The 22,624-nt window shown below is 39.2% G+C and overlaps 3 protein-coding genes across 8 annotated transcripts in view; 1 reads left to right on the top strand and 2 right to left on the bottom strand.

Moving 5' to 3' along the window:
* Positions 1-1,069, bottom strand: part of tmem163a (transmembrane protein 163a) — a 44,000-nt gene extending 42,931 nt beyond the window's left edge. The window contains exon 1 of one of the 2 annotated variants that reach the window (XM_084123098.1): positions 912-1,069. The gene's annotated coding sequence lies outside the window, so the exon portion shown is untranslated. Of the gene's footprint in view, positions 1-72; positions 157-911 lie in introns of those variants that run through there. The other variant, XM_084123099.1, reaches the window with a different exon arrangement.
* A 546-nt stretch (positions 1,070-1,615) lies between these two features.
* Positions 1,616-11,096, top strand: ccnt2a (cyclin T2a). 3 transcript variants are annotated; one of them, XR_014607466.1, is made up of 10 exons: positions 1,616-1,812; positions 2,425-2,506; positions 3,325-3,453; positions 5,094-5,154; positions 5,537-5,599; positions 5,823-6,238; positions 8,104-8,267; positions 8,361-8,431; positions 8,519-9,599; positions 9,695-11,096. XR_014607466.1 is itself a non-coding variant. In XM_084121956.1 (10 exons), exons 1-10 carry the CDS (start codon positions 1,649-1,651, stop codon positions 9,760-9,762), a joined length of 1,929 nt encoding a protein of 642 aa, XP_083978082.1. In that variant the 5' UTR covers positions 1,622-1,648; the 3' UTR covers positions 9,763-11,096. The 3 variants fall into 3 exon arrangements, 2 of the variants coding, with proteins under 2 accessions (XP_083978081.1, XP_083978082.1); XM_084121956.1 differs by having other exon boundaries at positions 1,622-1,812; positions 5,823-5,868; XM_084121955.1 differs by having other exon boundaries at positions 1,621-1,812; positions 5,823-5,868; positions 8,519-11,096.
* Positions 11,097-11,242: 146 nt separating this feature from the next.
* map3k19 (mitogen-activated protein kinase kinase kinase 19) lies at positions 11,243-20,444 on the bottom strand. Of its 3 annotated transcripts, XM_084121954.1 has the most exons (10): positions 20,339-20,444; positions 19,343-19,397; positions 18,147-18,225; positions 17,406-17,614; positions 14,671-14,714; positions 12,708-14,588; positions 12,334-12,435; positions 12,019-12,201; positions 11,501-11,916; positions 11,243-11,366 (listed from the first exon to the last, which is right to left on the bottom strand). In XM_084121954.1, exons 1-10 carry the CDS (start codon positions 20,342-20,344, stop codon positions 11,276-11,278), a joined length of 3,066 nt encoding a protein of 1,021 aa, XP_083978080.1. In that variant the 5' UTR covers positions 20,345-20,444; the 3' UTR covers positions 11,243-11,275. The 3 variants fall into 3 exon arrangements, with proteins under 3 accessions (XP_083978080.1, XP_083978078.1, XP_083978079.1); XM_084121952.1 differs by having other exon boundaries at positions 11,501-12,201; XM_084121953.1 differs by lacking the exons at positions 19,343-19,397; positions 20,339-20,444 and having other exon boundaries at positions 11,501-12,201; positions 18,147-18,528.
* Positions 20,445-22,624: the final 2,180 nt, after the last annotated feature.

Here is a 22,624-nt window from a genome sequence, read left to right as displayed (position 1 = left end):
CTAAAACAAACAGAACGCATACAGCCAACAGCTCACCCCAAATTAAATATTCCTCTATCTATGGTAACGTACCCAAATGATATGCGGCTCAGCTCAAGGATCCCCATACGGGAACAGCTCGAAAAAGACGGTGTCAAAGTTTGCAGCAGTCTACACAATTCCCAACCACGCAGAAACCTTCCTTATACACACACTCACGCACCTATAGCGCACCTGGATCTAATTAGGTGATTACCATTCAGTTAGTACTCAGGTTGTTTCTAAAATTAATTAGGCAGCTATGCCTGCTACAAAATGCAAAAGGATGATACCAGTGGCGTAGGCAGAAATTGTATTTTGGGCGGGCCAGTGAAAAAGTGAGTGGGCCTATAGTTTTTCCTAGAAAAAAAATTACTTAAATAATAATTAAGCCTTAGAGAGTAGAAAAAAGAATAGACAAACTGCAAAAACAGTTACACCTTTATTTTGCAATATTCGGCATAGGCAATAACAAAACACTGTCTAATCATCATGTTCAACCATTGGTTGCTGATTAAAGGAAATGACCATATTTGGATCCGACAGCATTGTACAGGAGAGAGAGAGAGAGAGAGAGAGAGAGAGCTTTTCAACGGTGTTTGGCAGGTGCAGACAGCGATCGCGGAGCAGCATATTGATTTAGAACGCCAACTTTTGTTGAATTTAGGAGAAATCTACAGACGCAAATAGACAAAATGTAGTAAAATAAAGACCTAAATGTGTATTTTGGACTTTTTTTCACCACAAGTCTGAAAGAAGGCATTGAAGACAAATAGCCCAAAATCTCAAAATTGACCAGTGAAAAAAAAACCCCGATGTTTTTGCCTGCCGTGTCTTGCCTTAAATCACTTCACGGGCAAAAATTAAGGAAATTAGTTAAACAACAGGCCTACCTTTGTTGTTTTCATTCTACAAAACAAGACGCAAGTGCCTGGGTTTAGTGTTGAAAACAGAAATGATCTCATCATAGTCCAAACAGTCACAGAGTTCTTTTTCAAATAACTTTTTGGCTAAAAAGCAGCTAGCTGGCTAAAGGCCGCCAGAGCCCGCCGCCCAGAGTGTCTTCCTGTCGGAACCCCTAGCAACCATAGCAACCAATTACGTTCTGGAGAGAGGCTTTCTACAACTTGCTTCAACAGTTCCATTTTATTCGGAAAACAAATTGAACACACACACACCAGTCAACAATAAATCAAGTTTATATTAATATATTTTCTTAAATACATTTGAATAATAAAAATAAACTAAAAATGTATTTTGATCAAACTTGCCTGGGCGGGCCAGTGAGTAATGTGGGCGGGCCAGTGCCGCCCTGGCCCATTACTGGCTACGCGCCTGGATGATACCATTTAAAAAGGGAGTCTGGTGTTTGCTTTGAATAAATATCTAAAAAGGCTTTTGATAAAACATTTTTGTCTTTCAAAGTATTTCTTTAACCAGCCAGTTTGTGTACACCTATGAGTCATGACATCATCATTCTTCATATTATAAAATATATAACTATATAACTATTAATGACGTTGCTGTGCCTAATAAACTACAGTTCCCAGCAGCAACGCTTTCTGAGACGTACGTCAAGGACGTGACGTATGTGAAAATACGTGACGCTCGCTCTCTGTTCGTTTGCTGGATGGTAATGGCGGCGTGCCGGGGATCATCGTCCAAATGGTTTTTCACCCGGGAGCAGCTCGAAACCACCCCGTCCCGTCGCTGCGGAGTGGAGCCAGACAGAGAGCTGTCCTATCGACAGCAAGCCGCGAATCTTATTCAGGACATGGGCCAGAGACTAAATGTGTATCCTTCATACGCGTTGTTCAACAGCAAGGCCCATTTGTGTCTCTCGCTGCGACTGTTTGTTTTACTTTCACACCTGTAATATCTGTCATTTCAGGCTATCGTGAATATATGTAATAGTTGTGACCTCGGCTGAAATGATTAACGTTAGAGATTGTCAGTTTATCCTCGTTATGTTCGCAGCTCGCGAAAATGTCTTGCGCAGGTTGTTGCTAATTAATGTTAATGTTCTACAAATAACTGACGTACAATTTTGTATATTTACATGTTGGCCAGTTTGCTATAACTACGTCTGTCTAATCGTAACATGATAATAAGCTAGTTGTAACTCGATTTGTGTTTATGTTCTAGTTGCTAATGCGCGCGACAGCACGCATCTCACGCGTATGGCAATGGCACGCGAGCAGGCCGGTTACCGTAAATATTAAAGCCGCTCTGCACTACTAACGTTAAACCTGTCAAAATATGAACTATGTGATTGTTTCGGTGTTTGTTAAAAATATATATATTGGCTTTGCGACCACCTTGTATCGATACGAAACACGAATACGTAGTTGTAAGTAAATGGCTGAAGTTACATAATCCTACGTTTTCCTTAACCCTAAAAATCAGTTCTCAACTCACAATAAATACTGCCATTGTTTACATGCACAGATTTTATATGTACCACTCTTTCACCAAATTCCACAGAAATGTAAGTGTTTCCATCCACACTGCCTGCATCCATTGCATGTAGCCTTTTTAACCATTTGAATATTCATTAGCTTCTGTGTTTCATTTCATCTGGAGTGTAAGAATGTTTCCACAGTGCTGGCATTGCAACTGTTAATGCAGATTTTAAAATTGAACATGTGAGAGACACTGGTAATATCTGGTCTACCCAGCTGTGATGACATTTTTTTATCGTTCTTGAAGGATTAGTGCACCCTAAAATGAACATTTTGTCATCAGTCACTCACACTCATGTTGATCATGTCGGTCCAAATCCGTAAGTCTTTCATTCATCTTTAAAACACAAATAAAGATCATTATAATGAAACCTGTTGAGATTTCTGTCCCTCCATTGAGTCCATTCATCTAAAACATGCGAGCACCAGCCTCATTGGTTGCAAACATGTTTGAGCTTCCGTTTACCATATTTGATGTGCTTTATGTGCGTTGATCAGTGTTTTTATGAATAAAAGCCTAATTAAATCGGTTCATATAAAGCATTTGTGTTTCTTCAGAAAACTAATCCGCTCGATTCATATGGATTTCTTTTACAATATCTTTATGAACTTTTTAAAGCATCTACATTTTGAGTGAATGGACTTTTAATGGTGAGACTGAAATCTCTCAGGTTTTATTAAAAGTGTCTTCATTTGGGTTTTGAAATTAACAAAAGTTTTATAGGCTTGGAATAAAATGAGGGTGAGTAATTGATGATATCATTTTCATTTTAGGGGGAAATAACCCTTTAAAGTAGACTTGCATCTTTCAACGTGACCATGTAATCTTTTCTTTCCTCTACAGACCATCTCCCCAACAACTTTATTTCTGGCTGCAAAAGTTGAAGAGCAACCACGGAAACTCGAACATGTCATTAAAGTAGCGCATGCGTGTTTAAACCCACAAGAGCCTCCACTGGATACAAAGAGTAATGTAAGTAGTGGGTAATATTATTGATTTTATTTCCTCCACCTTTTCATCATACTGAATAATTTCCGGTTCACTTGCCTCCATAAGAGTGTTTAGATTCTGTCGCTACAGAATCAGGCGTCTCACTAGTCAACTCTAAACAACTCGACTTTGATCATGGGTTTCTCATCTGCCAAATTATTATCCACATTATTAAGGCAAACAACAAATTATATTAGTTTTAGCAGTCAAAAATAAAATGTAAACAAAAATATCTTCTTTATGTTATATAGAACATATATACTTCTTTATATTAAGATAAAGTAAGTGTTAAAGAAACTCTTGAACTTAAATACAATGTTACAAAATGTGTGCAATGTAAAAGTGTAAACGTAGAACAATCAAGGCAAACTTTGAGGTAGATCAACATCTTTAAAAAGTAGGGGTGTAATGGTTCACAAAATTCTCGGTTCGGTTTTATAGGACACAGTGGTTTCACGGTTCGGTATGTTTTCAATACAGCAAAAAGAAAGAAATGCCAGAGAAATTTCCTTGATTAAATAAATAAATAAAAAATGTATTAAAAGAAAAAATATTTTTAAATAAGTGTGAGTTTTTATCTTGAAACTTTTAGTTTTACAAATGGGGGTAATCTTTGAAGGATAAACAAATAATGTTTCATCACTAAAAATAACATTTAAATATTATAATATTTGAGTTTTGGAGTGCTGGAAAAAGATGTATGATGTGCTTGAAAGCATTTTACTATTCCTGCCAAACTTTCATGGTTACAGTTAGTGTTACTACATTAAATCCATGGTGAATGTTGCTGATCTGTGGACTTAAAGCCTGTAACTAGTTCATTCATGGCACAATGTTTCTCCTGGTTTCCATGCCAGCTCTGTTTGATTCTAGAGATCAATAGAGAATAGAGATCTACGGTTAATAACGGAGAAATTTGAATGCTTGTGGTGGTCGCGCGACTACGGGCGATGCGCGCATTTTAATGAAAATATCGAGCGCTATATCGTTACCGACAATGGTGTACTGTCGATAAATACTGATACCGTTTTATCGCCCAGCCCTACTTTTATATGAGTTTGGTAAGCACACATAAATAGACCACATCAAATATGGTCAAGAGAAGCCCAAACGTGTTTGCTTGATGCATGATAATTAATGAGGTTTGGTCTTGCCTGTCATGCAAGCACTTTTGAGCTTTCTTTTGACCATATTTACAAGCTTGGAGCGACATAGGGTAAATTATGACACAATTAAAATTTTTGGGTGAACTATACCTTTAACTACTCTAACTAGCCATTTAAGGAGGACAAATGCCTCTGATATTTCTCTATGTTCCCATTCATGTGAAACTCACAGACTCCCTTTGATTCTCCAGCAGTGATGTAAATGAGGCTTACAACTGAAAATGGACTAGTGAGACACTGACATTAGACATCCAGTGTGTCAGTGCTAGGACATAAATCTCCCTTGAATGAGGAAAATATTGTCTTGAGGGTCTTAATTTATAAAAAGTGTTAAATTGTGCGGCAAAAAATTAGTGTTGCCTGTAATTGGAAGAGTGCAGAGAATTCTGTTTATTGGATGAAGATACAGAAAGACACATTACAAGCCTCATGTAATGATTGTCTATTGAACTTCAGGCATACCTCCAGCAAGCTCAAGAGCTGGTGATACTTGAAACCATAGTGCTGCAGACTTTAGGTAAGTCTATGGAAGGAGGTTCCTTTGAACTGAATATTAGAGTGAACATAGAGGCTTGCTGACAGTGGTTCACCTTTGAAAAAAAGTTTGAATTTTAAAAAAAGCATTTCCACTCAGTTTTTGACTGAAAAGTGGTATCATCATGGCTAAATTTAAAGACAGAATGATGATCTTAAGCTTTGTTTCAATGAAGTCAAATTGATTTTCAGTTAATCTTGGATCTTCTGATTCTGATTATTTTGCAACAGGACACATGGGTATCAATGATTCTGCATTGTTTTAAAGGCTTTGTTCTAAATAATGCATGATTCTTTCATGATCCACAGGTGTTGAAAATTGTGTGATTCAGTTAGGAATTAAATTCATGTGCTTTATATTGCAGGCTTTGAAATAACAATTGAACATCCACACACTGATGTTGTGAAATGTTCCCAGCTAGTCCGAGGTATAGACTTTACTTCATATGCTCTCTGCAAACACCATTAGAAATAAAACAGTGCTGACTTAATCTATTAATCTGAACTATTGGCTTTTGAACTATGGTTAAGCATGCAGTTCATGGAGAGGTAAACCTCACTGATTTGAGTGTAATTAGGTCTCATTTTTACTTGCATATAGAGTTTTACTCACTCTTTTGCCTTTCTCTTTCTCTCTGTTTACTTTCACAGCAAGCAAGGATCTGGCACAGACTTCCTATTTCATGGCTACCAACAGGTTGTTATCCAGAACCTCATTTGTTGCACTGTGACTGCACACTATAGCTTCCTTTACTGCAGGTTACCCTACCAGTGTCCAACACCCTCCTTGCACCGGTGGCTACTGGGACGCCCCCCCTCTCAAACATGCCCTCAGATCGGGGTGGGGAGGGGGTCCGGCGGCACCGGCCCCGGTTGCAGTGCGGTGTATTGTACGAGGGATCATTGTTGGCACAGAGGGGTTGAATGCACAATGTGAAGTGTAGTGGTGCTCTTGAACCTCACGTTTGCTCGGTTACAGAAGTGCATTTGTCTAAAAAAGACACTTTGGTAGCCTGAATAGCAGCTAAAGATTACACAGATGTAAACATTACATAGAAGTTCTCACGGTAAGTACCCAGACCCCTTTGTTTTTTTCTTATGATTTTGTTATTCTCAAAGTGATAATTAAACCATGTTTTGGTCTTTCGTATTCAAACTATTTAGAAGTATTTTTTATTTTATTTTTTGTCATTCAATGCCTGAATTGATTTGTGAGATAAAGACATCTGTTGTGCTTCCATTGTGATGTACCTGTTTTAACGCAAGCAAACCCATTAAGGACCTGTTTGAATTTGTAAATTGAAATAATTGTTTCAGTGGCTATGTATTTGTATACACCCTATAATCTGTAAAAAAAATTGTCTATATTAGGTGTGTAACACAAGGTCCTTAAAGGGTGTAGTCTTCCTTGTAATTTAATCAAATTTGATTTTGTGTGTGTTCCCCCTCATTGTTTATTTATTGTCTTCATTAAGTTAGGTTAGTTGTCATTAGTATTTTCCCATTTTTTGCAAAGGGATACTGCAGCACTATATGCGATGTCTGAACATGGGACTAGAGCAGCATATGCTTAACACGTGGTTTGCATATAAAAGGGACAATCTCAAACAAGAGCATGTTACCCAAAGGACGAGGACTTTAACTGAATTGATAAATCAGCCCCAGTTTCATATGGCCAATGACAGTTGATGGATGATCCGATCATTTTTATTCCCTTGTGTGTTTTTCCTTCAATTTTTTATTCTGTTAAGATAAAAGTAGAGGCTGTATTGTTTTTATCACAGATAGCTAATGCATTTTATGAATGTTGCAGTCATAATTTGTTTGTCTTTGTTGCATTAGGATTTAAAAGCTCCTCTCACCCCATGTCCAAACATTGATTCTGTTCTGTAGCACAAGGTTACCATCCAGCTTTGACTGAGGCTTCAGTTTATTGTTATTCATTTTCAAAAGACAGTAAAACACATTTTTTTGAAAAGATTGTTAGCATATTGGTTGAGAAATGTACGATTCTTCATGGCTTCTTTAGGGACTATTGATGCAGTTTTTCTTCTGGCATCAGTATAGCAGAAAAAGTGACTAGGCAAATTCACAGAGATTAAAGAATAAGCACTTAATGAGGCCAAACAGCTTTATGCCTTTCATTACACGGGTTTACATTTCTTATGGTAAATATGGATGGTAACCATATGCTTGTTTGCTTCACTGTTCCCTACAATTCTGTTGACTGCAGGCCTTTTCACCTGTTATTGAATGTACTGTTTTATGTCAGTAGTATCAAGTTTACCCTTGATTATGAGTAACAAACCTATTATTTTTTTGCTAGCACAGTTTTAATTCCTCAATAGAATTTATTTTATGGAATCTTTTTTAGACTTTTTACTGCTATTCTAAACTTCAAATGTAGGTATGCTACAATCGATCAACTGCTGATCAGAATTGGCTGACTGCAGTCTGACAGTAGGCCTTGTAGACATTTCCTCATAAGCCTTTCTGTGTATTCTTGTATGGATATGTTGAGTAAGCCTACTTGTTTTTGTTTTTTCAACTTACAATCAGTATTGGATGTAAAACAAATCTTGATCAGAGCATCCCTACTCATGTTGTCTTTTGCCATTCAGATTGTACTTTTTTGTAGGGCACAAAATATGAACAGTAGATTTGGAGAAAAAATGCTTTTATTTTAATGTCTAAATTGTAAAATGTGATTAAATTGCATGCCGCTATATCAAGTAGTTTCCGAACTGTGCAAGCAAATTTTGGAAGTATGTTGCTCAGAATTGGGGAACATCTTAGTGCCTATAATGCTTTCTTAACCTTAATAATACTTTCTAGATGTTCAACATTGCATTCCATCTCTTCAGCAATTGATCATTTTGTGCTCTTTCTTTGTTGTCTTTTTTTCTTCCTCCATGACGTGCTGCTCTTGCAGTCTGCACCTCACCACCTTCTGCTTGCAGTACAAGCCCACAGTCATCGCCTGTGTTTGCATTCACCTGGCTTGCAAGTGGTCCAACTGGGAGATCCCCGTTTCCACTGATGGAAAGCACTGGTGGGAGTATGTGGACAACTTAGTTACACTTGAACTTCTTGATGGTAAATGGACATTCCCCTAAATTTCCACACAAGGCTCATTTTGTCCTATTTGTAAGTCACCCATCATTTATAGTCATTTGAATTTTGTTGTAGAACTGACCCACGAGTTTCTGCAGATACTGGAGAAGACACCTAGCAGGTTAAAGAGGATTCGTAACTGGAGGGTGAGCAGTTAGACTAAATCATCCATTTGGTGTCTTTACATTGTTATATGTGGTTAAATTACACACAGTTGCTATATTTATTTCTAGGCTACACAAGCAGCTAAGAAGCCCAAATCAGATGGTCAGGGCTCAGATAGCAGCTCTTTAGCGGGACCCTCGTTAACACAGGACCTGTCCTTGATGGATGCCCTTCCTGGGGTCTCTACAAATACAGCATTCTCCAAAGCCTCCACGTCTTTCCCAGTGACCCTGCCAGGCAACTCAAGCAGCAGTCTTTCTCTTGATTCTATTGCCAGCATGCAGGGAACCTCTTATACTTACACCGCCCCCAGTGACTGGCCTCAGGACCAAGTACGCTCAGACCTGTATTCTGTCAAACAACTTCCTCCACACACATCTATGCACCCACATCGGCCTGACAAAAGTACAGAGATCAACCCTGCCAAACATGAACACAAGGCCAGTGGTGGTGCCAAGCACCAGGCAACAACCTATCCTCCACCTGCAGCACCCACACAGAAAATGTCTCTGGACAAGTACAGGGAAAAACACGCTGCTGAACTGGCGGTGCAGAAACGCAGGCAAGAGCAGCAGAGTGTGGAGACTGAGGTCTATGTTGCTCCAACACAGACAGATTACCGCAAACATTTACCCCAACTGTCTCACGGGCAGCAGGGAGCAGGAGTCACCACTGCCTCGCCCCTGAAGATGAAACTGCCTGTCCCTGGGCAGGACAAGCTCCTGGACAAACGCGAGAAAGGCAGCTCTTTAAAACTACGTCTTCCAGTCCCCTCCCAAACCGAGAAAGGCGGATCAAGTAAGGAGGAGCTAAAAATGAAAATAAAGGTGTCCTCTGAGCGGCACAGCTCCTCAGACGAGGGTGCTGCAAAGAGCAAACATTCCAGCCCGCTTGTGAGCAAGGAGAAACACAGAGACCACTCAGCCCATCGTCACCATCACAAACACGGCCACTCGCACACACACACACATAGCGGCAATGGCAGGAGCGTCCTCGAGGCACCCGCAGCTAGTTCGGCCCTTAGGAGCCCATTAGGTCCTGTTGCCGATGGTTCGAGCTCAGCTTCCAGTTCCTCACGCAAGAGGGTGAACCCCGACGCCAGCCACAATCACCACTCCAAAAAGAACAAAAGCTCCAAAGGCGGTGCAGGTAGTTCCTCTCATTGTTCATCTGTTCAGCTGTGTGTGTCATCTCACAACTCTGTTCTTAACCTTCCCTTCCCCCCTCCCCCTGTCACATACCAGGTGGGCTACGGACATCTCAACACCCTAGTGAAACTGGACAGGAAACCAGTGGAGAGCCATGGCCCTGAGGGCGTCGGTCTAGCTAATGGCCAACACACAGACTACAAAGATACTTTTGACATGCTTGATTCGCTGTTTAGTGCCCATGGAATGGACTCTTGAACTGATTGGAAAAGAGGATAAAATATAAAAGAAAAATCAAGCATAGATTTCTTTAAGAAGAAGAGAAAAAACAGGAATGTGAAGAGTAAGAGAAAGAAAATAAAAATGCTTCCCGATCTTCTGGCAGTTCGGTTAAGTCTAGCCATCTCTGTGTAACTGCTGCTTTTTTCTCAGTATACCCTCATGAACAGTCAGTATGAATGCTTAAGCCAGTATGTGAAATTCAGGGCCATTATAGTTTAAAAAAAATCTTTACGTGATAAAAATAAGTAATGAAAGTTTTGCTACAGTGAACATTTATAAGACTGAAAGCAGCCTCTAAAACGACTGACGCTCCTCTCATTTGTTAGTTAGAAGGAATGCAGAATCAAGATTTAAGTTCCATAGTACCTTGAATGTTTTTTTGTTACCTTCCCCTCATCTGATTCCCTCTATATGAGCTGCATGTTTAAAATGAAAGGGACGAGTTGTTTACAGAATGTGGAGAAAAATTTACATACATTCTTGTATGTTAAAAGCTGTACCATAACTTCTCAGGTTTGGAGCTGCTTGTAAAATGTGTGTATATATATATATATATATATATATATATATATAAATATATGGGGGGGATTTTGTGACTCAGTGTTAGAATCTATCGTTGGCATTTCTAGCACAGCCTTCCAGTGATGTTTGGACTGGTGTTCCATGTTCCAGAAGAGGGTGAACTAGCAGGCAATCTACACCCTGCCAATTACCTGGCATGTTGTCAGAGGCCATGCAATTTGTACCTTTTTTGACCTTCAAGATGACCTTAAGCTGGATGCCAAAGGTTGTGCCTCAAAAAGTGTAGTTCTATGAAGTTTACATAACCTTCGCTGTGAAGTGCATTTTTATATATTTCTTGGCTTGAAGCAGTAGCCTATTTGTGCAACTCTGTAAGTCAATAACAAATTACAAGAAACAGGTGGGTAAAAAGAGATTGATTTCATTATCACAGTGCTGACCCAAAGAGATATGGGCTTTCACAGGCCCTCAACATTATTTCTGAATACGGATGAATGGTTTTGATCTTTTGATTTAGTTTTTTTTTCGGTGTGAGGCTATTGGTAAACGAGGCCAGCATTGTACAAACCATCATTTTACTTTTGATCACTGAATTGCAGTTGGATAAGGCAAGTGCAAACCCTGGCACCCCCCCTCCCTCCCCCTCCCCAATTTTATTTAGATTTAATAAATTACATGGTTTCCACTACCTTAACCTCAGTCTTTGATCATTTGTGTTAAAAGCTTATTGCCACTTTAGTCAAATGACTATTTACAGTTCTTTAATGTGTTTTAGTAAATTATATTGTCCCCATGTCAAATGTTGGGTCACATGGTCAATTTGCTTTGTATCATTGTTTTAAAAATGTACTTTTTGATTTGGTGAATAAGTTTTCAGTTCACTGGTCTATTGCAGGTTTGGCTGTGATGAGAGATGAATGGATGTCTTAACAGTTCCTCTGCTGACGGTCGTTGCCTTGGATCTCTGCAAACAGAAACAATTTCCCACTGTTACAAAGCACACAAGAAATGTGTGGAAAACATAGGCTGAATATATACAGTGGATTTAAAAACTTCACAAAAAGAACCAGAGCAAATATTTCTAAAAGAGCAATGTACCTGGTTAGGCAAGCCTGGACAAAGTGCTTTGCTTGTGTAGAGTAGTCATCAGACAGAGAAGGCATTAAGCCCTTTCTAGCTCCAATGTAAAAAAGGGCTGCCATCTTGTTCATGTGTGCAAGGGGTGGTTTTCCTGTGGCCATTTCGAACACAGTGCAGCCAATGCTCCAGATGTCTGATTTCCGTCCATGACCTGTCTCACTTATCACCTCTGGTGCCATCCAGTATGGAGTACCATGCACAGACTTCAAAAGGTCACTCTTACTTCCATTTGAAGTCTGAAGACAGCTAAGACGACGAGCACAACCAAAGTCGATTAACTTGATCACTCCGGTGGGCATAAGCATGATGTTGTTCCCCTTCAGATCCCTATGGATGACCCTGTTGGCATGAAGATAGGCAACACCTTCCAGAATCTGTTGAGTGTATAGAACAAAGACCTTCTCTGGCAATGGTCCAAACCGGCTCAGGATATTTGAGATGGAGCCACCTGGAACATACTCCATGAATATGCTTACAGTATTCTCACAGAGAGCTGTTCCCAAGAAACCAATTATGTTAGTGTGATGAAGGTTCTTAAGAAGCTCCACTTCTCTCTCCAGGCGATCATACTCTTTTTCTGCCATCTCTGAAGTTGAAGCATCCAGTGCCACTTGTTTTACTGCAATCAGCTGACCTTGACTGGTTAGCCCACAATACACCTATAAATTAAGATATAGAACAAAATGAGAAACATAAAACCTTTATATCAGATTGTGCTTGGAGAACATTTTGAAAATTTTATTTTAAATCTAAAAATGGTGCTTTGAAATGTTTATCATTTAAACACCTACTGTCCCATAAGCTCCTTTACCCAGAACCTCTCCTTTTGTCCATGTAATAGCTTCATGTGAGCAAGATCCGAGAGTGTTGTGTAGTTCACCTGAGGAAACACCCTGATGGATGAAAGAAACTCAAGTTGATGAGCCATAGAATATTGACTTAAGGAATGGGGTAGTCATCCCTGCTTTTGGAGAGCTATCATCCTGCAGAGTTTAACCCCAATAAAATGCACCCACACCAGCAAATCAAGGTGTTCAGGGTTACTGGAAATTGCAGGCAGGTGTATTGAAGCGGGTTAGAGCTGAAGTCAGCAGGAAAGTAGCTCTCCAGGAGCATTGCTGGCTACCCTGACTCTATGTACAAGTGAAATATGTTAGAATGTTACCTCATTTAGAAATGTCTTAAATTTTGAAGGCAAGTTATGTTTAAACTCTGTGCCATCTCCATTTTCAGTCTTGAGTGTTTCAACATCTCTTTTCTCAAGTGAGATCAACTCCTCTACCAAAGACCGCAGCAGGTCATCAGTGAGAGGTCCATCACTGGCCTCATCTAAAAACCTCTGGTGCACAGGTGATACCGTTCCGTCACTTGTCCATGTATTGATCAGTGGCTGCGTGGGCAATCTGTTCACACATATTTCAGGTTCACTTTTAACACCTGCATCCATTAGAGTCTGTTCTTGATGTATTATGTCCTTAATGAGATTTGTTTTGTGCACAGTGTTGGAAAGTACTTCTTCAATCACTGACAGTATGGAGGTACATTGTCTTTCTACACCTGAAATTTCCCTCCCGTCACCAGTAATGATGGGCATTTCAGATTTCTTCTGGACAGTTCCACAAGTAGAAGTTATAATGACATGGCATTTATTCTCTGAAGGAGGAGGGTGTTTCTTCATCCCTTTGGTAACATTATCCCTCCGCTTGAGATGCCTGCACTTAGCTCGACTGGATCTCTCAGATTGTGCTTGTTTCCTTCGATTAACCTCCACTGTTTTTTGGCCCCTCGGTTTTCCATTTATCTGTCTTTTAACTTGAAGCGCTGTATGAACCTGTTTTGCTTTCTCCGCAGAACAATCTACTCTGAGATTTTCATAAATTGGAGTTGCAAACATTTCATAGATTGCTGGACCTTCATCTCCCTGACTGATCTTCAGAAACATGTCATTGTAAGTGACATAATCGACAGCAGATCTTGCTCGCTGTGCTACTCCTGATGCAGGCTTTTTGGATGCTCTTGCACTTCTCGGATCTCTGTGAATTTGCTTTTGACTGTTATTGTTTACTTTCTTGTCATCACTTGACCTCATGTGCTGAAAAGGTTCAGAGATCCTTCTTGTTGTTGGGCCTTCATCTGCTGTTTTTTTGCGAGCTATTGTAGGTGCTCTTGGCAAATATTTGTTAGTAGTCTCTCCTGCAGTTACTAGGCTTGTGGGTTTACTTTCTCTAAGTTGCAGCTTTGATTGAATTGGTGAATGTATCCTGTTCCTTGTACTTTTAACAGTACTTTGATTTCTGTGTGCCAGAACATTGAATGACTGGTTTGTCTGAATAGATGTTTTGCCTTTCCTGTCATTTCCTTTAGTTGTCTTAACTGGTTTGTTCTTTTCATCTGTAGTTTGTTCTACTTCAGTAATATCCACAGTGGTAAAGTGCTTTTCATCTGCGATAAAACAGGATTCTCTGACTAAAGGTTGTATTTCCCTGACTATGCTTTTGTGTCCTTCAGAAACAGAGCAGCAGTCCAAAGTTGGACACTTTTTGTGAAGATCCTTTGAGTTTTCAATTGTTTTGGAAGACTTGGAAGATCTCGTATTAGCCTCGATCTCCCTAACAGTCAATGATTTGATAGTTGTATAGCCTTTATTGTTGTCTGAAATTATACTGTTTTTATCTTTTGTGGTATTGCTAATTACAGAACTGACTAAATCCTGAAAATCCAAATAGGTCCCTAATTCCAAATTCAGTGACTTCTCTAATCCCACATGTGTATTGTGTGCATCTTGAGGCACAGTCTCATCCTCCTCTTGGCTACTACTGCTGCAGGAGTTGCTCTCTTCACTGCCTGATATGGTGCCTCTGGATCTTCGGGAAGACTGGCTAGAGATCCTTTCCAATCTTCGTCCAGATTGTGATGAGATGGGCAAGATGCTGCTTTGTTTTAAGATCAGTGGGTGCTTGAGACTTGAACGTGCAGAAACATCTTTGTATCTATTGTCCAGAGGAGTGAGATGTTTGGGTGTCCTTGAACATAGAGTAGGTGGCGTCTGGTAATCACATCACATTCTATTAAAGCCAAGATTTTTTCACTTTTATTATTTGTATTTATTTTTATAAGATTTCCCTCACCTTTTGCCTGGTATTGTCATCCCCTGTGTCAACAGCTCTAAGCCCTGTAGTTAATTAAGAAGTTTTAGAAGTTTTATTATATGCTTTCCCTTCATGTGACAACCTTCTAAACAGTATTTTTCATTCATGGCAATAAAATTTGCACACAGACACAACTTCAAAGTATAGTTGCCTTCAGCCCCATTAACTAAGCAAGTACATGTCCTCATTTTTGGTCACACACCAACCACAAGGTAGGCAACATACATTTTGTTTGAAAAATACTTCTTGAACATCTTGTAAGCCTCCCCCTTATAGATCATAAAGTATTAGTGCAGACGAGGAGTAGTTTCAGAGCAGCTCAGTGGTAATGTCCATAACATTACCCCAGCACTAGCATGCTATAATTCTACTCCTCATCTACACCAATACTGTCGCCTGACGAAAAAATTCCCTCACTCATTCTTCTCAGGCTATCTTTGCAGCTGATCAAGATTCTGGGGTCTGCTGAAATCAGGGGTTGAAAATGCACAGCAGCTGGATCATTCCGTCACAAAGTCTGAAGGATGTTTTGCAAAAGATGGGCTGCCCCAGAACCACAAAGACTACAAACCAGTTGCTCTCACTTATGATGAAAATTATGGAGAGGCTGTTTTTCATGCTTTACCTACTCCTACCTGGATGAAGGTATCTCTGTCAGGATTCTGTTCTCTGAGATTGTGACTTCTCCAGCTTCTTTCAATTCATTCTGTTTTTCTAACTGTAGGACAATCTCCAGGCAATACAAGTAAATGTCTCCTGGACTACCCTAATAATACAGAAATGACTAACACTGGCACTACTTCCCTTCTTGTTCACCATGTACGCAGTGCAATTCTAGTTTGTGCTATCTGCAGATGTTCTTTGGAAACTCCTCCAGTCTTATCAGCAATATAGAGAGCAATGTAGAATTTCTTGAGCAATGGGAAAGCAGTGAAACTATGTAACATTCAAGGTAATCTGGACTGTTTGGGGAGCTACACCAGGGCTCTATTGATTCTGGCTATGAACACATCTCCATTGTGAACTCCATAGTGCTCCATGATCTGTAGCTACCTTCTGGATTGCATGCAGTTTTACTAAAGGCAGACACTGGCAAAATTATCAGTTTACTGCTCAAATCATCACTGCTCAGACATTCTACGACCTACCAACAAATGCTGATTGAAAATGCACAGTCAATGAGAACAAACTGCAACAGACGCCGACAGGAGTAACCGACTAAATTTGATGAATGTGTCTGTTGGTGTTGGTTGACATCTGTCGGTGCTGTGTATAGCTTGTTTGCACATGACATTGTCACTGCGTTGCTGTGGCATTAAATGCAGATGGAGGGCAGGAAGCGATTTTCTACATAGGAAGCACTATCGCAAACTCAAAATGCCTGTTTTGCATTGTTTATGGTTTCTCAAACCGAGAAACCACAAGGAGCTTTTATCGTTTACTTAACTTTTATCGTTTTTTAACTTTAAAAGTTGTCACCTTTTAATGCCGTTTTTCATTTGCTGATACTGAAATTAATATGGATACCTGCTTACCTTTTGTTTTGTTATTGACTTGGTTAAATATTCACAATCTTCATGGTATCGTTTGAAAGGAAGAGAAGCTATTTTATTCCATTGCATTATCATTTGATGTTTTCACTGAAGTTCTGTAGAATTCCATTCACAGTGTTGATCTGTGAAAAATGTCATGCGCTGCTGCTTATAAATGTGTTCAACAAGCTGACAGAAGTCGATCCATTTCTTTGTTGGAAAGGTGAAATGTAACTGAAGTTTAATTGCTGTCATTATAAAAATTAACTTTCTCGTATGGCCACGGAGGATAATCGGAGAGGGTTACATTCATTTCAACCAAAGACAACCAAAATCAAATCCACAGAAGCTTGTGAACCGTTTTGAAGTGGCTGCGTGCAAGTTAATTCACAAGCCGAGTTGACAGTAACACTCGCAAATGTAATGTTAATCATTAAACCAAACAAAATACAAAACTTTCAAAAACACTATCCGGCGTCTTCCCGTCACCTCCTCAACCTGCTTCCTTTAGTGTTTTTAAAGGTGGAAAAAAGCACATTACATTGTTCAGTTTTCTCCCGGAGCAATGATATGAGTACCACTGGCAATTCTCGATTCAGCGTGGATGACCTACAATGGCGACTTTTTTCACAATCACGACAGAAAATCAAAATACTGCCCTAAACTCACTAGCAGAAAGGCAACGCTATATAAACAAATCAGACCCAGAATTCAAAACAGCGTGACGGCAGCTTCACATTCTTTATACCAATTGCCTTGATGACAGACAAGTCTTTCAATTCAGTAGAAAAATTGCTCCTCTTCATAACATAAGGATCACGTCCAACATACGTTGTGACTTTGTTTATATCTTTCTTAACCAGCACAGTACGGACTTTCATCCATCTTATCTATTCTGCTTTTCACTTACTGCCCTCCATCTGAATTTCGCTCGTCATCAGAATCACATGACTGCAAACAAGCTATTAGCCTTAACTCATGGACCAACTTACATTTCAGCTGATGCATGTAAGTACAGTTTTAATGTTTTACTGTGCTTGTTTTTTCCAATGTAATCTGTCAAACTGCATTCCAGGAAGTGCATTTATGCATTATGTATGTGTCTTTCTGTATTTATCTGCTTCTGTAATTTTTTAATACAAGATTTTTTTTTTTTCGCAATCAACAACTGTCTATACTTACTGTTATGAATGTTAGCCCGTGCTTTCAGCAGCACACTTGCATCAAGAAGAGGGTTCATCAGCATTGGTGCAGATTTGCTGAGCTGAGTGGCATGAGCAGCAGGGAGAACGGGTATTGAGGAGGAAGTCAAACTGAGTGAAGGATGCAAGGGCCTTATTTTGCCCCAGTCTTTTCTACTGTTCCATAGGCTGGGTAAGGATGAAGTCCGACTGAGTGAAAAATTTACATTAGTTTGTTCATATGTTTCAAAGCATTTAAAAATTAGCTATATCCTCTTTAGAAATGTGCTGAATGATTCTGAAAAGTAAGGGCAGAGCTAAATCTGCACACCCCCACCACCACCACCCTCTCTCTATCTTGTTCTCTCTCTCTCTCTCTCTCTCTCTCTCTCTCTCTCTCTCTCTCTCTCTCTCTCTCTCTCTCTCTCTCTCTCTTTCTCTCTGTGGATAATGGCACACCCTGGAACCATAGTCTTATGTTGATGACGGTATGATCCTGTAACCGTACTCCTCTGTACGGTCTTTGTGTAGAAATGACAGGGAGCCACTGAACGGACATGGGGTTTCATGCAGGCAGATTGTTTGTGAGGGTAGTTTGTTTGTGCAGTTTATGTATACACAGCTGCTGGTGTTGGTGTTTTAAGTCTGATTTGTTGATTTATGATTGGCTCTCTTGTTTATCTGAATGCTAATTTAGTTTGAGGAAGTGATGAATGAATGTGTATGCAGTCAGATGGCTAACCTGCTTCGTTTCCTCTCATCTTTGTCTTGTCTGATGTCCATCTTTGGCTCCATACAGTCCTCAAAGCAAATCCTGTTATCTGCAGAGACATCCAAATACACGAAAAGGGTCATGTGAAACATTCCCTATGGTTATACTGCAGAGCTAGTATAAAAACTCACAAAAAAGTAGATCCACTATCCACAGGCAACAATAAAACCAATACAAATTCATTCAAATTAAATCCACCAACATTTTAAGATCTATATATCATCGTACATGAATATTATTAAATTAAATGTTTGTCAAAATGTCCCTAGAAGCATTAATCCTTTTACCATATACACACAGACATCACTTTTCATGTAGTTATCAGAAAACTATTATACACACACACACACACACACACACACACACATATATATATATATATATATATATATATATATATATATATATATATATATATATATATATATATATATATATATATATATATATATATATATATATATATATATATATATACATGCATGCATGCATACATACATACATACATACAATAAGAATAGTTTGGAATAATGGCTACAGAAAATTTAGCTTTGACATCACAGGAACAAATTACATTTTAAATATATTAAATTGAAAACAGCTATTTAAAATTGTAATACGTTTCCTAATATTACTGTGTATACTGTATTTTGGACCAAATAAATGCAACCTTGTGAGCACTTCTGTCAAAATCATTTAAAACATCTTACTGACCCCAAACTGTGTGTGTGTGTGTGTTTGTATACAAAAAATTACCTTTCATAAAGTCTGTCCTCTCTAAAGTAGCCCAAGCCTCACTGAAACCAAATGTTTTACAGTTCCTCTGAGTCTTACATAATCCTTATCTGCGAGTGTCAGAGGTTCTCTGCTGATGACTCTGTGTAGTCTGAGTCATTTGAAACAGAGGAGCCCAAAAAGCAGAGTCAGACACACCCCTCCCATTGTCATGGATTCTCTGAGGGATGGGCTGAGTCTGAGGCTGCGTGTGTGAGTGTGTGTTTCAGGGTGGTGGTTGCTGCCAAAGGGGGTGTTCAAAAGCCTGGTGAACACAGAGAATCACTGTCCTTCTGGATGATTCAGCAGGTGTACAGTACCTCAGACATTCTGTATTCTGTCTTCTAGGATGAGCATAATTAATGTTTCTTAAGTCTATTCTAGCAACTCACCTTGGTGGATGTCTGCATTGTTCTTTTGTGCAATGATAATCTCAACTGATTCTTTCTGCAAAAAATTAAAGTCGGCATTAAACAAAAGTTGCAATAGTCTTTTCTTTCCTATTCTGATGTATGTCTGAGTGAAACGGCTTCTTTAACAAGAATTCAATTTTGTCTATCGGGAATTGATTGGATCGTTGTATCGTCGTGGTTTTCTGCTGTGATCTTATGTGAGTGACAGGTTGTCCCGCCCTCAAGCCGAAAAACATCATCAGGGAAGAGATATCATTGCAGGAGGGGAAGTTATTTTAGATTGTTTTTAAAGCAGAAGGCTCTGTGAATTATTTTGAATATATTGCATGTTCAAATATTCATATAACAAAATATTCTGGGGGCCATGAAAGTTTTGTGAAAATGATAAAAAATGCTGGTGGTGACTGGCAGGAAAAGAGTTAGTTTAGGCACATGAATAAAAAAAAAAAAAAGCATGGATAAATGATTTATAATAAATACAGCAATATTTTATAAAATTAGAATTGTCAATTTTGATTTCATGGTGACTTTAAAGTTCAGTAAAGTAAAGGTTTTCAATGACACAGCTGGTATGCAGCAAGAAACAAAACTGCATAAAAGCTGTGAGGTTGACTGTCCGATACAATAACCTCTCACAGAATCACACATGACTAATGCACCTGTTGACTACTGACCATCTGGAGGTGGTCCGTTCAATCAACTAACAAACACCATCATTAGCCAGCTGTGATGCCTGTGACCAAGGCTCAGCCGAATGGAACGCCATGAAGGGCTTAATTAAAACATTTCAGAGCAAATAAACTACATTTAATTGGTTTTGCCTTTACAGTCCCACTGAGACACATTTATTGTTTTATGAAGTTTAAGCTGTAATTACATTTGTCCGCTTTTATCCACACAGGCCACATGGATTTCTGTGGGAGACACTGCCAGTATTCACTGCATTAATGAGTAAGTCGTGTTAAAGCACCTGACCTTCATCTTATCTGAAACTGGTGTGCAACAGCCACGTGTAGGAGGGCAGCTGGAGTGTACAGCAGGACTCGTTGACCAATAAGACACGTCCAGACACGTGAATATTGTATCTCCAAAATACAATACAAACACTAAAATGAGTAAACGCATTGAGAACATAAACAGGTTTCTAAATAATTGCACTACAAATAAATAAAAATAACACTGTATAAGCAAAATGCTCATGAATAAAACAGTAATTTGAGAACATTAGTGCATGTATTACATTAGTTATAGTTGGCATTGCTGGGACCCTTATATTCACATGCTTGAAAGAACTTCAGTAAAACATTGATAGGACTATTATGCACCATGTAGATCTCTTCCACAATTCATGAAAAGAAAAGTGTTAAAGCATGCAGCGTTTTACCTGTTTGCATTGAAGACTCTATTATTCTAAAGAGATCTTCCATCTTGGTGCTCTTGATCTGAGAGACGTACCACAGAGCAGTGTGACCTCTCCCATCAAGGATCCTTGTGTCACTGGAAATCAGAACATGTGGATCATTGGTGATTTTTCATGAGAGAGGCCTACGAAATCAAATACCTTACCTATGTATTTGATTTTTATATATGACAGATCCAAGAAGTAAAATTAACTGTAAAATTAAATAAAATTGAAATTGGATTCCTTACACCTGAAGAGACACAAGTTCTTTCACCACTTCCACGGGTTGATAGTCCCACGGCATCTCCAGTCCTTCAAACAGATCCACATCCCTTACAGCCAGCATCAGTGGGGTCAGACCATCTCTGTTCTGTTTATTTAAGTCCATCAAGTCTGTCCGGGCCTCCAACACATAAACAATATAAGACTCGTTTGTTGTAATTCCTTCCAGCCATTGCTTGAGGTGAGTGTAAATATATCTCGTGACAGATGGCCAATACTGATCCATCAGAGATCTCCCTGTGGAGTCTGGCCTGCTTTGTCTGAACCTAGGGTTGATATCACATTTCAAACAGTCAAATGGCAAGTGTAAGTTAAAGTCTGAGCTGCTCACCACCAGGTCCTGTAGACAGTAGAGATCTCCCCACCAGGCTGCTAGTGAGAGCTGCCTCTGGTGCGGTACATCTCTCATCATAGCCATCAACAGCTCCCCCTGGAGTGCTGGTTGACTAACATGAAGAGTTGTCTGGTTGCTATGGTTACACAGTGTAGCATCAGCTCCTCTTTCCAGAAGGAAATGCATCACCTGTGTTCAGAATGTATGCATGTAGTTTTGAGCAATGCACATATGTTGGTGGTGATATTAAGACCAACATCACGATTGCAAGTGTAATATTACAACAATTAAATAAACAATAAGTTAATATTGAGTAAACTACATTTTTGACACAGCATTAGTGGTTACTTTAATATTTTTGTTCCACTAGTGAAAATCATGTTGCCATTGCGCTGTGTATGAGTCAGTAATTTTGAACTAATTGGTTGAGTAAATGATTCAATGACACACTCATAAACACTTGGCTATTCGAAATTGCCCCCATTGCACCATTACCTACATTATTCCACTAATATAGCCCACTAAATGAGTGAATGAAAACGAGCGATTGATAATTGAAAACTTTTTATTCGTTTTGGCCTTTCATTTACACGACAACAGCTTTTTGGAGGCCAAACGATTGAAAACGATACCAATATCGTCTGTGTAAACTACAAAAACGCGAGTTTGTGAAAAAAGTGACGTCATACACATGCTTATTACGTGTTCAGTAGCTGTGTAGTGTTTTTTTACAAAGTGACATCACCAACTACTGCCCTGGCATGCATAATACAGCATTTTTAGTCATTTTCACGGATCCACGTGAATGGGGATCGCTCTGAAAACGGCGTCTGTACGCGAAAAACGCAAAGAAAAACTTTTGAGTTTTTTAGTAGGCTACATTGTTGTCGTGTAAACGTACCATGAGTGCAGTGGAAGTGCTCTTCTGGCAAGATGTGGGAATTCATTCACCTTGACTCTCACAGTTCATGGGTATGCTCTAGCGCAGCGGTCGACAACCTTATACTGAAGTCAAAGAGTACTTCTATACTCTTTGCTGAAGTGCGCAGTTTGAGCACCCCTGGTCACACGAATGGTTTGTCGAATCTGCGCACCAGCACAGGTTAAAATCTCACACTTTAATAGTTATATCACCTAACTTAATTAAAAAAAGCCTGTGTGACTATGATGAATAGTTACCTCAAAAATGTACATCTGAATGCAAATTCGAGGGACTTTTATTTAACTAAATGAAATAGGCCCA

Source organism: Abramis brama, assembly GCF_963993115.1.
Source record: "Abramis brama genome assembly, chromosome: 8".
NCBI lineage: Eukaryota > Metazoa > Chordata > Actinopteri > Cypriniformes > Leuciscidae > Abramis > Abramis brama.
Note: the sequence above shows the minus strand (reverse complement) of the source record. Positions and strands in the feature narration are given on the sequence as shown.